Raw genomic sequence first — 12,849 nt, forward strand, 5'->3', positions numbered from 1 at the left:
TAGGGAGGGCGTAGCCAACTACCATGCAAGATTGAAGTGGATGATTTACGCCTAACTAATATGCAAGATTGGATCATTTTACTTTTTAATATTTATAGTGTGATTTTAATTTAATCAATGAAGATATTACAAAGAGAAATATAAAGAACTATATAGGTGGCGTTTGGTTGGAGGCAATAAAAATAATAGAATAAGAATAAGAATGGTAATGAAATGGAATAAGAATAGGATTAGGATTAAGTTGTTTGGTTAGACTTATGGAAACAATAATTTAATACATATTCTTATGTTTGGTTGACTATATAATGCAATGAAATAAATTAATTTTGAACAAAAATACTATTATTTTTAAAACATGATTAATTAATTAAATTAAATATATTCAACTTATATATATTTTTTTTAAAAAAAATTGATATATATTTAAAAAAAAAACTGATATGTATTAAAAAAAATAATATTTATTTAAAAAATCTGATATATATTTATATAAATTTATATTTATTGAATTTACTATAAAATATTATTTCTTCAAAAAAAAAAATTGACATATATTTTTTTTAAAAAAAAAAATTATATAATTACATGAAAATTTTAAACTAAACATTATAATTTTTTAATTAATAAGATCAAACATTTTCCATATATAAAATATCACTACGAAAAGTATAAGTATTCATGTCTAATACTCATATTTATGCTCAAAACAATTGTTTGCAAAATTATAAGCATAACACATTATACTAGATTCAAAAGATTATAATTTGTATACTACTGAATGTCAAAGGCAATATAAATTGTCTTGCAAATTATATTAGATCAAAGTGAATAAACATGATTTTTCTAACTCTTTCCCGAGCTGTGTACTAAAGAGAGCATCAAAAAGAAGTCTCGCCCATTCATCCTTCTCATCATCTGGGATATTGAAAAAGTAAGAAAACAAAGCATTATCTTGCATAATCATGCGAGCTACCTTATAACGTTGAGTTGTAGTAAGTGTAGTGGTCCTTTCTAACTCTTTCCCAAGCTGCATATGATTTTCATTCAAGTCTTCACCAATAGCTTTACTCAAATGAATTGAAGCTTTTTCAATTACCTCTGCGATAATACAAGCTGATTGTGTAAGTGCATTTGAAAGTTCTTCATGATTTGCAGCTTTCCTTTTCTTCTTTGAAGACCCATCTGATTTAGTGTGAGATTGAGCACCTCTTGTTGCATCTGAAACAGACATAAATTCCACTTCATCCACATTATTAGCATTGCTGAAATCATCTTCTCCAAGTGTAGTGTTTTCCTTTTCAGCTTCAAGTTCTTCAACAACATCTATTACAGTCTCTGCATGTTTTCCAGTTGCACGATCTATGCCAAAAATTGCACACAAGTCGTCATACCAAGGGAATGACTTAATCTTGAATGGGGCTGCTTCCTTATGACTCTGCATGTATACAAAATAAAAACTAATAAGTCTCACTGCATAACCTATCTTTTACCTTACATATCTCTAAAGTATATATACAAAAGTATGCTTCCCACACTGATTTTTTCATAGTTACAGTTTTTCTATTACTGTCCCATCCAAACTCGCTATAAAAAGGTCCAGTCAACATTTCATGTACTATTTGAAAATGAGTCTTCAAAGTTTTCATTCTAGACTCAATGTGTGGCTTAGCTTGTATGTCACATCCAGGCATTCGCTCTTTTAGTTTCATCTCAATAGCTCTAAGATGATCTGGCTTGAAGTTTCCTTTAGCTTTAAACTTCCCTTCATTATTTAGCTCCATAAGTGATTCAATCAAGTGTTTGTCTTCATCTTCACTCCAAAATCTTTTATTTTGTCCTGGACCTCTTCCTTTTGAAGTCTCCATGCTGAAATAAGGAATCAAAATAATGTAAAACTAAAAACTAAAATTGAAATGTTGAACTTGAGTGAAAAATAAAGACATTCAACAGTAAAAAAACAAAACTGAATTGATATTCGCTCTTTTAGTTTCATCTCAATAGCTCTAAGATGATCTGGCTTGAAGTTTCCTTCGGCTTTAAACTTCCCTTCATTATTTAGCTCCATAAGTGATTCGATCAAGTGTTTGTCTTCATCTTCACTCCAAAATCTTTTATTTTGTCCTGGACCTCTTCCTTTTGAAGTCTCCATGCTGAAATAAGGAATCAAAATAATGTAAAACTAAAAACTAGAATTGAAATGTTGAACTTGATTGAAAAATAAAGACATTCAACAGTAAAGAAACAAAACTGAAATGATATACACACCAATAACAAACCATAAATTCAAGGATAAATTTCAATGTTGTCAATTACACAACCAATCAAATAACTTGGCATGGCCAAGTGAAAACAAATATAAAAACCTAGATAATCATTGTGCATTTAATCTAAGAAAAAAAAAAACTAGCTTGCTCTCCTACGTTCTCTCCATTCATTATACATCTCACGTGCTAAATTGTTTCTAAACATTGTCCACTCTTCAGAAGCTTCAATACTTCTTATGGATCCATCAACATCTTCTTCGTCTACACTGTTAATCTCATTCTCTGAATGCATATAAGTATTATCAATAGGCATTTCTCTTCTAATAAAATTGTGAAGCAAACAACATGCCAAAATGATTTGATTTTGAGTCTTTATTGGATAGAATGACGGACTCCTAAGAATTGCCCATCAATTCTTAATTGCACCAAAACATCTCTCAATGACATTCCTAGCAGATGAATGCTTCATATTAAAAAATTCTTGTAAATTTTTAGGAGGATTCCCATCTTCCCATTGGTTGAGGTGATAACGTTGGCCTCGATATGGAGCAAAAAATCCCTTACAATTAGTATATCCAGCATCTACAAGGTAATAATAACCTAAAATAAAATAAAGATGGGGATTAAGTTGTCTCCTAATGAGCTACTAATCAAAAATAAAAAATGAACAATCTAAAACACCAAGCTTACCATTTGGAACACACAAACCATTTGTTCTACGTATGGCATCACGTAAAACTCTACCATCTGCTGCAGAGCCTTCCCAACCAGGTAGCACATATATGAATTGCAAGTCTTGGGAGCATACACCTAAGACATTTGTAGCTATTTCACCTTTTCGAGTATGATATTTTAGTTTATCATTCATAGGTACTCTCACTCTAATATGAGTTCCATCTAGTGCTCCTAAGCAATTCTACCATAATATAAACAAAGTTTTTTTTTATTAGTATTTCAAACAAACAAACCATTTCCACCTAAACCATTTTAATTCAAGAAATTCAAGAAATATATATTATACCTTGAACCATTTCCACCTCTCATCTGTTGAATTTTTAAGAACAGGTTCAGGTATTTTCAATAACTCTCCATGTAGCCGAATGATTGAATGTAACACATTATGAAAATATTTGCTAATTGTCTCACCCGATCTCATAAATCGAAATCTAACGACTCTATTTTTCACATGATGAGCAATTACATGTAAAAACATAGCCACTTGATCATCTACTTGTAAATATTTAGATGCTTTTAACCCACCCCTAGTTTCAAGCATTATGCATAAAGTGCTAAATGATTTCCTATTCATCCTAAGTTAATCAAAACAAATGACATCACTCTCATAAGCTATTTAGTGCATAACTTGCCTATTGACAAAAATATCGAGTATGTATAATTGTCTTCCCAAAGAGCTTGATTCAATACTATATTCAATAATTTTTCCCATAATTTAAAAAACCATTTCACTACATGCAACACATTCATCCAATACATATATAAAGAGTCATGATCTTCTTCTTTCTCAAAATTTGTCTTTCACTTACAGTTAAGCGAGCCATTATCCTACAATGACAATAATTAAGCAAAAGAAACTTACCATTATTCATACAATCCACTGAATAATTCTTCATCATATCACATAAAAGAAAATAAAAAAAATATGCACACATTCTTCATCAGCACTCTAAATAATTAATATTTCCTTTAAACTTACATAAAACAATTATAATGACACTTAAAAAAAATGGCTATATTAAAAGAAGTCCCATCTATTTCAATGTAATTTATATGTACACATCTTTATTATATTAAAAAACACACACTACTCCTAGTTGGCTTGAGATCTAGTCAGTATATATGAAAGAAGTAGTATGTAATTTAATTTATATGTAACTTAAAATAAATTCGGTGAAGAGAGGCTCGCACGTGCCCTTGTACATCTAATTTATATATAATTATAATTACCAAACAATAGTTGTCTCAAAATAAAAATTAGTTTTGAAAATAAAATGTCATGTCATATATAAAATATGTCAAGCATTGAGGAGTTTCTATGAGTTGGTTTGAGTAATGTTAATGAATGTGGTATGCCTCAACTGAGGCAATGCACTTGAGTTTCAAATTAACAACACTTATAAACTATTTTCACCACTTAAAACAAAGAAAATGCAATACACAAAATAATAAATACCAATGATCATTGACATTTTGAACCAAATAAAACAGAGAAAATGCAATTCAAATGTGTCAAAACTGCTCCGATTTCGATTTGTTGTTATTGCATGATAAGGGCTTAGCAGAAGAAAATGAGTTCACCACAAAAAGGTTTTCAAATTATAATATCATTTAGCAAAATGAAAAGAGATAATAACAGTTATATCCCAACTCATAATCCACAGTTACAAGATTACAAAACAACCCAAAATATCATGTAAACAGAAGAAAATGGTCACACAACCTATGTAAACAATGACAACAGAAACACTCAAAGCAGGAGGATTAACAGGAGATTAACAGAAACAATGTAAACATGCAACTTCATCACATATTACAAAAATGGTCTTCTAAAATCACAATGTAAAAGAACACTTCAATCAAATGTCATCACTAGAACTAAGAAACAGACCCAGGTGGCTATTCAATGCAAGCTTCATAATCAGTACAAAGTAAATTATATAAATGTATATGTGAGCGATAGTGATACCTTCAAACTCGAGAAGAACAACAAACTCGAGAACACGAAGAGGAAGGTGAAGGACTCTCTGGTAGCCTTAGAAGCTCTAAGGAGCGAAGAGGATGAGAATGATTCAGAATAGATTCACAAATTCATACACAAAACAACAAGAACAGATTCTGAATCACCAAACTAGAGAATGGAGAGAGAGAGAGAGAGAGAGAGAGAGAGAGAGAGAGAGAGAGAGAGAGAGAGAGAGAGAGAGAGAGAGAGAGAGAGAGAGAGAGAGAGAGAGAGAGAGAGAATTACCTCTGGCAACGCTACCACCAATTTGCAGAGTGAGTATGATCGAAGAAGACAGTCACAACAATGGTATCAACGCAGATTAATCTTCAATTTGCTAGGGTTAGGATTTGTTGGGCTTGGTCCATGGCTGGAGTAGAAGAGAGATAATTTGTTGATATGCCAAAGTGGTGGAATGGAATTATAATTCCACCAAATGAAAAATGGAAAAGCAATTCCGTTAGTTTGGGGGAATAGCATTACTATGGAATTCTTTTCCAAAATTGTTATTTTCCAACCAAACAAAAGAATCAGGCCCAATACCATCAACCAAAAGGGCCCTTAAAGGTGTCATATAATATTAATATTAGATATCAACTATTTTAATTTAATAACTTCTATAAAAGAAATTGCAAAGAGCATCTCCATTAAGTGATGTGAATGTAAATTATAGTTCACTTTGTAACAAATTTACTTTAATAGTGTGTCAAATTATGATGCAAATTAGTCACATAACAAAAAGTAATTGAATTTGGATCAAATATAGAATAATGTAAAATTTGTATTACAATAAATGTTATGTTTTTATATGAAAAAATTACATAAATAGTTATTTTTGGTAAAAATTTTACATTCTTAGGTTGAAAGTTTTTTCTTATATACATTTTTATGATATTCTATAAAGACACAAGAAAATTTTATGAAAGTAACAGAAAAACAACATCAAAACAATATAAAAAAAATAATATACCAATAACAAAAGATAAAGAATAAAATAAAAAGAGTACCACATAAAAATACATCAAAAGAGCGTATTTTATGTAAATAAAACCGTAAAAACTATAAAAATGTGTAAATTCCGTACAATTCTATTTTTGTGATTTTTTTGTCGTTTTTGTGTTTTTTTGAATAATCAATTTTTATATTTATTATTACGGTATTTTTAATAATTTATTATTAAATTTTAGTTAACGTGCTCTTTTGTATTAATAATTTTTTAAACGTGATACATATATTTTTGGGTAAATCTTTTATTTTTTTTTAATTAGGATACGGCTAAAAAAATTAATTAAGATACGGCTATATATCTTTATATATTAAAAGTGTCTATCTAAGGACAATTCTTGGTTTAACGATGTTGTTTTATTTCCTCCGTTAACTTTAACAGAATATTCTCAATTAATTTATATTATTTTTTTAACAAAAATTTATTAAAAAAAACACATGCGTTAACATAATATTATTTTATTAAAAAAAAACACACATTCGGTTAACATTCAAAAATAACCAATTATGCTAAAAATTAGGAGAAGAGAATGAAACAAATTGTTCGACTTATTCATATGGATGTTCTAATAAGTGGGATTCAATTGAAGATACGAGGTAGAAAAGGTGCAAGAGAAGCATATATCGATAGATGATAAGAATATCGTGATATTTCTTTTATGTTTAATTTTTTCATTGTTGGCAGTTGTTAAGCTTTTCGTAGATATGGCGGGTAGTGTTTATAAGGCGTTGAGCGCTGACAGATTAAACAATTCCAGGAAATTTTGTTGGATGAGTTATTCCTGGCTTTTCTTACTATTGAGTTGCATCCTTACCTTGTTCATTCTCTCATTGTAATTTATGCTCATAGGTTGGTTATTCTTTTTGCCAAAAGTTCAAAGTGAACGAAAGAGAAAATTCCCATTTTTTTTTTTTTTTTCATAATGATCAAATGTTCCCAGTTTTGTTGTTCTTCTAAGTATATATATAAAAAAGTTTTTGTTCATCTTGTTCTATAGTCTTCTTGATTCAATTTCATCTAAAGATACCTCTCTGAATATGATAATATTTCTATTTTAATTTTTATATAAATTATTTATTAATTTTTGCAGGACCAACACCGTTACCGCAAATATTAATTTGGAAACAAAGTACGCTATCGATCAGATCCGTTTTGATTCATTTACACTCCTACGAAGGACCAAAGGAGTTGAGGCTCCTAACCATGCTTACATTAGTGTGAGAAAGTCGATCATCGTAGGGGTGTCGCGCACCGGATCAAACCATTTAAATATATTATAGTAATGACATTGAATATATTATTATTTTTTACCATTATTTTAGTTATTTTATTTTTAAATATAATATATTATTATTTTTAATATATTATTATTAAAAATAATAATATATTATATTTAAAATTATTATTATGGCTTCTACTTTTACAATAATATTTTTTTTACTATATGTGACATTATTTATTATAATTATTAAAAATAATAATATATTATATTTAAAATAATAAATTAACTATATGTGACATTATTTTTTACCATTTAAATATATTATATGTGATATTATTTATTATAATTATTAAAAATAATAATATATTATATTTGAGATATAAATTTTTATTTTTTTCTTTATATTGCTTACTTGACAGTGGTATTACCAATTGTGAGGTTAGTAGAGAGATTCCTTCTACCTTTGAAAATCTCTAAAATTTGCAAGAATTGTATACTGTTTATTCTATGTACCCTCTCATGATGATATGACATGATTTAAAATAAGTTTAAAAAGTTTGTTGTCGAATTATAAAATGATCATATTTCATTTACCAGTTATTTTCTTTTTTCTATAACTTGTGTAGATGGGCATTAGATATTAGACTTACAGGCAAGATACCTGATTTAATTTCATAGGAAGTTGGTCAAATCTTATTACCTTGTAAAGCAAGATAAACAAATATTTGTATTTTGATGATGTTGCAATATCTATATCCTTAGTGACAATAGCTAACTACTTGTTTGTCTTGATGCAAGGTTTTCTAAGGGAACTCTTTCCAAGGACCCATACCATTCTTTACTACAACTGTGAGAGTTAACAAGACTCAACAAAAATTTAACTATATATTTTCAAAGCTAATAATTTTACCTGTGAACTATATATATAAATATTTATATAGCCGGTTGAAAGATGTATTTATTGCAAGCTCTTCTCTTTGATTTATCATTAATATGAAGTCTCTTTTAATCATATAAGTGTAACATGTTTTAATCATAATCATAAGTACAGTTCATAAGTACTTCTAATATTACTAATTTTTTAGTATTATTAATAACAATGTGTACATCATAAGTTTATATATACAATTATGACATTCTTAACAAGTCTATTTTTATAAAACAAATAATAAAAAATAATTTACAATTAGTTACCGAATTTTTTTTAAAAAAATCACTAAAACTTAAAGAAAACTAATATTTACGTGGCTCGCCACGTAACTTTCATCTAGTATACATAAAAATGTTAAAGTATGATAATTAAGGAAAAAATAAAATAAATAAATAAAAGTATTTAGAGAGAATTAATTATTTTAAATTGTATGAGGAGTTTTATTTTATTAATTAATCAATTAATATTAATGCTTATTATAACCTGGATAAAAAAATTAAAAAATTGAGAGAATTAAAGAAAAAAAAAATAACTTTTAAGCAATTTTAAAATATCATGTCATCACCTAATACTTCTATATTAATATCTATATGTATTAAATTAATAATATATCCACCCTAAACATATCACATATGATATCTAATGCAACTTTAAATATATATTCAACCACCATAAATAGTTCACGTGCACTACTATTATAAATATACGTATTGTAAAAATACATCTAACCTCATTTGTCTATCAATACTAGGGTTGGAATCACGCATCATCTTGTGATTCCAACAAAGAAGAAAAAAAAAGTGGTTTGAACATTCACGTATACGGAATCTTCTACTCTTTTGGGTTCGATAAGTTTTCGACAGCCATTGTTGGAGCTATTGACCTTTGACTCACGACTGAAACAAAGAATAAGAATTGTTATGATTTAGGTTGGGGTTCCAGTTGTGAAGGGGTATATGTGAGATTGCGATATAGTTTAATGGTTATTTAGGGTTGCAATTTAGGTTGTGACTAAGCATGACTTAGATTGCAATATGGTTTAATGGTAATTTAGGGTTACGATTTAGACTACGACGACTGAGCATGACTAAGATTGTGATATGGTTTAATAGTGATTTAGGGTTGCAATAAGGGTTGTAGTATCGGTTGTAATTTGTGTTGCAATATCAGTTTTGTTTAGGAAATTAATGGAAGCTTCATGTAATGGTCTTGCAATTTAGGTGTGACTATGGCATGAAAATATTATTACATGGCTTATTGGTGATTTAGGGTTGCGAATTGGGTTTCAATTTTCAGAATATTGTGACATGGTTTAGATGGGAATTTAGTACTGCAAGTTAGGTTTTAATTTTTGGCCAAACTTGGGATTTAGGGTTGCGATATGGGTTTAGCTGGGGATGCAAAGATGGAGAAGCACTGTAATGGTTTTTATTATTAATCGCAGATATATGGTGGTCTCCAATGGTAGTTTTAGTTGGAAGTCTCCGGTGGTAGGTCTCCAATTGTGCTCTCCGATGGTGGTTTCCAATGGTACTTCTTTGATGGTGGTGTACGTGGTCTCCGATTATCTCTCAAGTCACTACAAGAAATGTCACTTTTGCCTTTTTTAACACAGTTTGCTACTGCGCTGGTAAAAATAACTTTTACTAGAGCATCTCGCAAACTGCAAGTTTAAGTACTTTTATCAATGTATTTACGTGCTAGGAAAAATCATTTTTGCTAGCACTTTTCATTTTGTGCTAGCAAAAGTTTTAATACCAACGTTCATTTTCCAATACATCAAAAGTAAATTTTGTTTTGCCAGCACTATACCAAATTTTTGACAGCATAAAAATGTGCTGACAAAAATAATATTTCTTGTAGTGAATAGAATGTTAGAGAAGAAAAAAAAATGTAAAAGTGAAAAAATAAACACTAAATGGTCGTATATAGGGATGATTCCCAAATTAGTTTACCTATTATTTTTTTTCAAAAATTAATAAAATGTAATAAAAGATAATATTTAAAATAAAATAAATAAATAAATAAAAGCCAACCAAACTACTGTGTTCAAGAAACTTTAAAATTTGGTGTGATTTCCGAAAAAATTAAATTCAAAGACCAATGTGTTGATATTTTTATGAGTATCGTTGGCACCAATAGTTCTTAGTACTTTTTAATGTTGTTTTACGATTGGCTAGCGATACTTTTTAAAAATTATTATATTAAACTATATGGGAACCGATACTACGTATTAATTGCACCAATAGCGATATTAATACGTAAAAGAGCGTTAAACACCACTACCATATTTAAGCATTTCTCTATTTTTATAGTTCAGCTAGAGACTTAAGATACAATATAAGTCTTAGTATTAAATATACATTGATTTTATTTTTGAATATATATATGTAGTAATTAGCATTGTATTATTTTATTGTCATTACATATATATATATAATTTCTTTCTCACACAATAATATAAGAACTTTTATTTTTGATGTCGGCAACTATGTGGTTCTACCAAGTAATATGTAGGTATAGTAGCATAGATTAATTAGTTATGAATATTTATAATAGTAATAATCAACCATTATTTAATAACTAGTAAAATAATACGTGATCGGCAACTAAGGTGGCGTTTGGTAACACTTTTTTAATCAGTTTTTTATTTTTAAAAGTGAAAAAGTGAAAATATTTTTTAAAAACATGTTATATAAAACTGTTTTTACTTTTCAATTTTATAATTAGAAATCAAAATTTTAAAAACAAAAAAAATCACTTTCAATATTTTTTTAAACAGTTTTTTTTTTCTTAATCAATTTTTTGGATTACAACCAGACCCACACCAAAATCTCCTCCTCACGGCCTTGGCGCTGAACCCGGCTTCTGACCCGAACCCAAATTCAACCCCGGATCTTGACCCGACTTAAATAAAATTAAAAAATAAAAATGAAAATGAACTTTACAGAACACACTTTTGTTTTCTGTTTTTAAAATTGAAAAACAAAAGTGGTTACAGAACGCATTTTTGTTTTTTAAAAATAAATTTTTTAAAAACAAAAATTTTACTTTCATTTTGTGATTAAAAAATTAAAAAACAAAAGTGTTACCAAACGACACCTAAATTAATACTTACAAAATTAAAAAATACAGTAGAACCTCTATTCAAGAATACACTTGGGACCAAGTAAATTATATTCTAATTGAGAGGTTATAACTAAATAGAGTTACACTAGAAAAAAAAATTAAAAAACTAAAAAATATCAATGTAATAATAATAACAATAAATAATCATTAATAGTATATTATAATAAAAATTATTTTAGAGTAAATATAATATTCATACATGTATTATAATTTGAAATAAAATTATTAATTTTACATAAATAAATTTACAAAATATATGTATATATTTTATTAAGATGTAATTATTCTTATATAGAGGTATACTTTGTTAATACGGGACTTAGAAAATGTATAACTAATTACAATTTAGAGGTTATTCTTATTTATAACTGGCCCAAATTGGGACTTGATTTTTTTATAACAAATTAGAGGTTATTCTTGAATAGAGTATTCTTAAATAGAGGTTCTACTGTATATATAAAAATAATATTTTTATTTTATATATTATAAATTTTATATTATATATTAAGTTATATATGATAAATAATTATATTATTATGATCATTTTTACAAAGAAATTAAATTATTTTACTAATTTTTTTATTTGATGATCAAATTTATACAAATAGTTTTTATCCATCAATATATAAATATAATTATTAAAATAATTTGTTATGTGATTATTATCTAATATATAATTATTCATAAAGAGTCATTAAAACAATAGATTATTATGCTTATATAATTAGGGATTAGAATATTTTAACAATTTTTTGTTTTTAATTATAATATTTTTAGATAAACTATATAATGTATGTATAACAATAATTATTTATATTTATATGTTGTATGATTATTAGCTAATATATGATTAAAAATTAAAAATATCACTCACAAAATTTCTCACTTGTAAAAGTATAATAGTTATCAAAATAATTTAATTTATATTAAATTATAAAAGATTTTAATTAAAAAGAAAGAATAAAAGTTAAGTAAGTAATTTAAAATGTAAAAACTCAAAAATTATTGACACTTTTTATATAGTTATAGATTATAGATTATTCATAGAGAGTAATTAAAAGAATATTTTAATAATTTTTTAATGTTAATGGTAATATTTTTATAGATAAATTATAATATATACATATTGTTTCATCAACACAAATATAATTATTTATATTAATACATATCTCTCTCTCTCTCTCTCTCTCTCTCTCTCTCTCTCTCTCTCTCTCTCTCTCTCTCTCTCTCTCTCTCTCTCTCTCTCTCTCTCTTTATTCCACCATTGCAATTCAATGTCCCCTCTCTTCTTCTTACTCTTACCTCTCACAACACTTCAACCTTCCTATTTCTTCATCGTTGTTCTTGATCGCATCCCCAGTACTTGCATCTCCATCGTTCTGATCCTCCAACAAACTATCACGGTAAATATCTCTCTCTCTGTTTTTTTTTTCTTTTTCGTAGACTGAATTCATTCCATTTTATATAGCCGTATTTCAATATTATGTGAATTGTGATAGTATTTTAGTTGGTGTATATACTGTTTGATATAATGTCTGTGTGATTCGTGAAAGAATTGGT

At 27.5% G+C, this 12,849-nt stretch overlaps 2 protein-coding genes across 5 annotated transcripts; both read right to left on the minus strand.

The window, feature by feature from the left end:
* Positions 1–671: 671 nt before the first annotated feature.
* On the minus strand, positions 672–5,592 carry LOC115712083 (uncharacterized). 4 transcript variants are annotated; one of them, XM_061114826.1, is made up of 4 exons: positions 5,248–5,579; positions 4,969–5,044; positions 1,965–2,150; positions 672–1,866 (listed from the first exon to the last, which is right to left on the minus strand). In XM_061114826.1, exon 4 carries the CDS (start codon positions 1,439–1,441, stop codon positions 815–817), a length of 627 nt encoding a protein of 208 aa, XP_060970809.1. In that variant the 5' UTR covers positions 1,442–1,866; positions 1,965–2,150; positions 4,969–5,044; positions 5,248–5,579; the 3' UTR covers positions 672–814. The 4 variants fall into 4 exon arrangements, with proteins under 4 accessions (XP_060970809.1, XP_060970811.1, XP_060970808.1 ...); XM_061114828.1 differs by lacking the exon at positions 4,969–5,044 and having other exon boundaries at positions 5,248–5,592; XM_061114825.1 differs by having other exon boundaries at positions 672–2,150.
* LOC133036779 (uncharacterized) lies at positions 2,404–3,573 on the minus strand. The gene is made up of 4 exons (XM_061113513.1): positions 3,286–3,573; positions 2,955–3,180; positions 2,691–2,864; positions 2,404–2,546 (listed from the first exon to the last, which is right to left on the minus strand). The coding sequence occupies exons 1-4, from the start codon at positions 3,571–3,573 to the stop codon at positions 2,404–2,406; spliced, it is 831 nt and encodes a 276-aa protein (XP_060969496.1).
* Positions 5,593–12,849: the final 7,257 nt, after the last annotated feature.

Source organism: Cannabis sativa, chromosome 4 (genome assembly GCF_029168945.1).
Source record: "Cannabis sativa cultivar Pink pepper isolate KNU-18-1 chromosome 4, ASM2916894v1, whole genome shotgun sequence".
Lineage (NCBI taxonomy): Eukaryota > Viridiplantae > Streptophyta > Magnoliopsida > Rosales > Cannabaceae > Cannabis > Cannabis sativa.

Coding starts and splice junctions, on each gene's coding strand:
- LOC115712083 (XM_061114827.1), bottom strand. CDS start 1,441: ATGCAGAGTCATAAGGAAGCAGCCCCATTCAAGATTAAGTCATTCCCT.
- LOC133036779 (XM_061113513.1), bottom strand. CDS start 3,573: ATGAATAGGAAATCATTTAGCACTTTATGCATAATGCTTGAAACTAGG. Junction 3,181..3,285: donor AGAGGTGGAAATGGTTCAAG/GTATAATATATA, acceptor ATATTATGGTAG/AATTGCTTAGGAGCACTAGA. Junction 2,865..2,954: donor TGGTTTGTGTGTTCCAAATG/GTAAGCTTGGTG, acceptor ATTTTATTTTAG/GTTATTATTACCTTGTAGAT.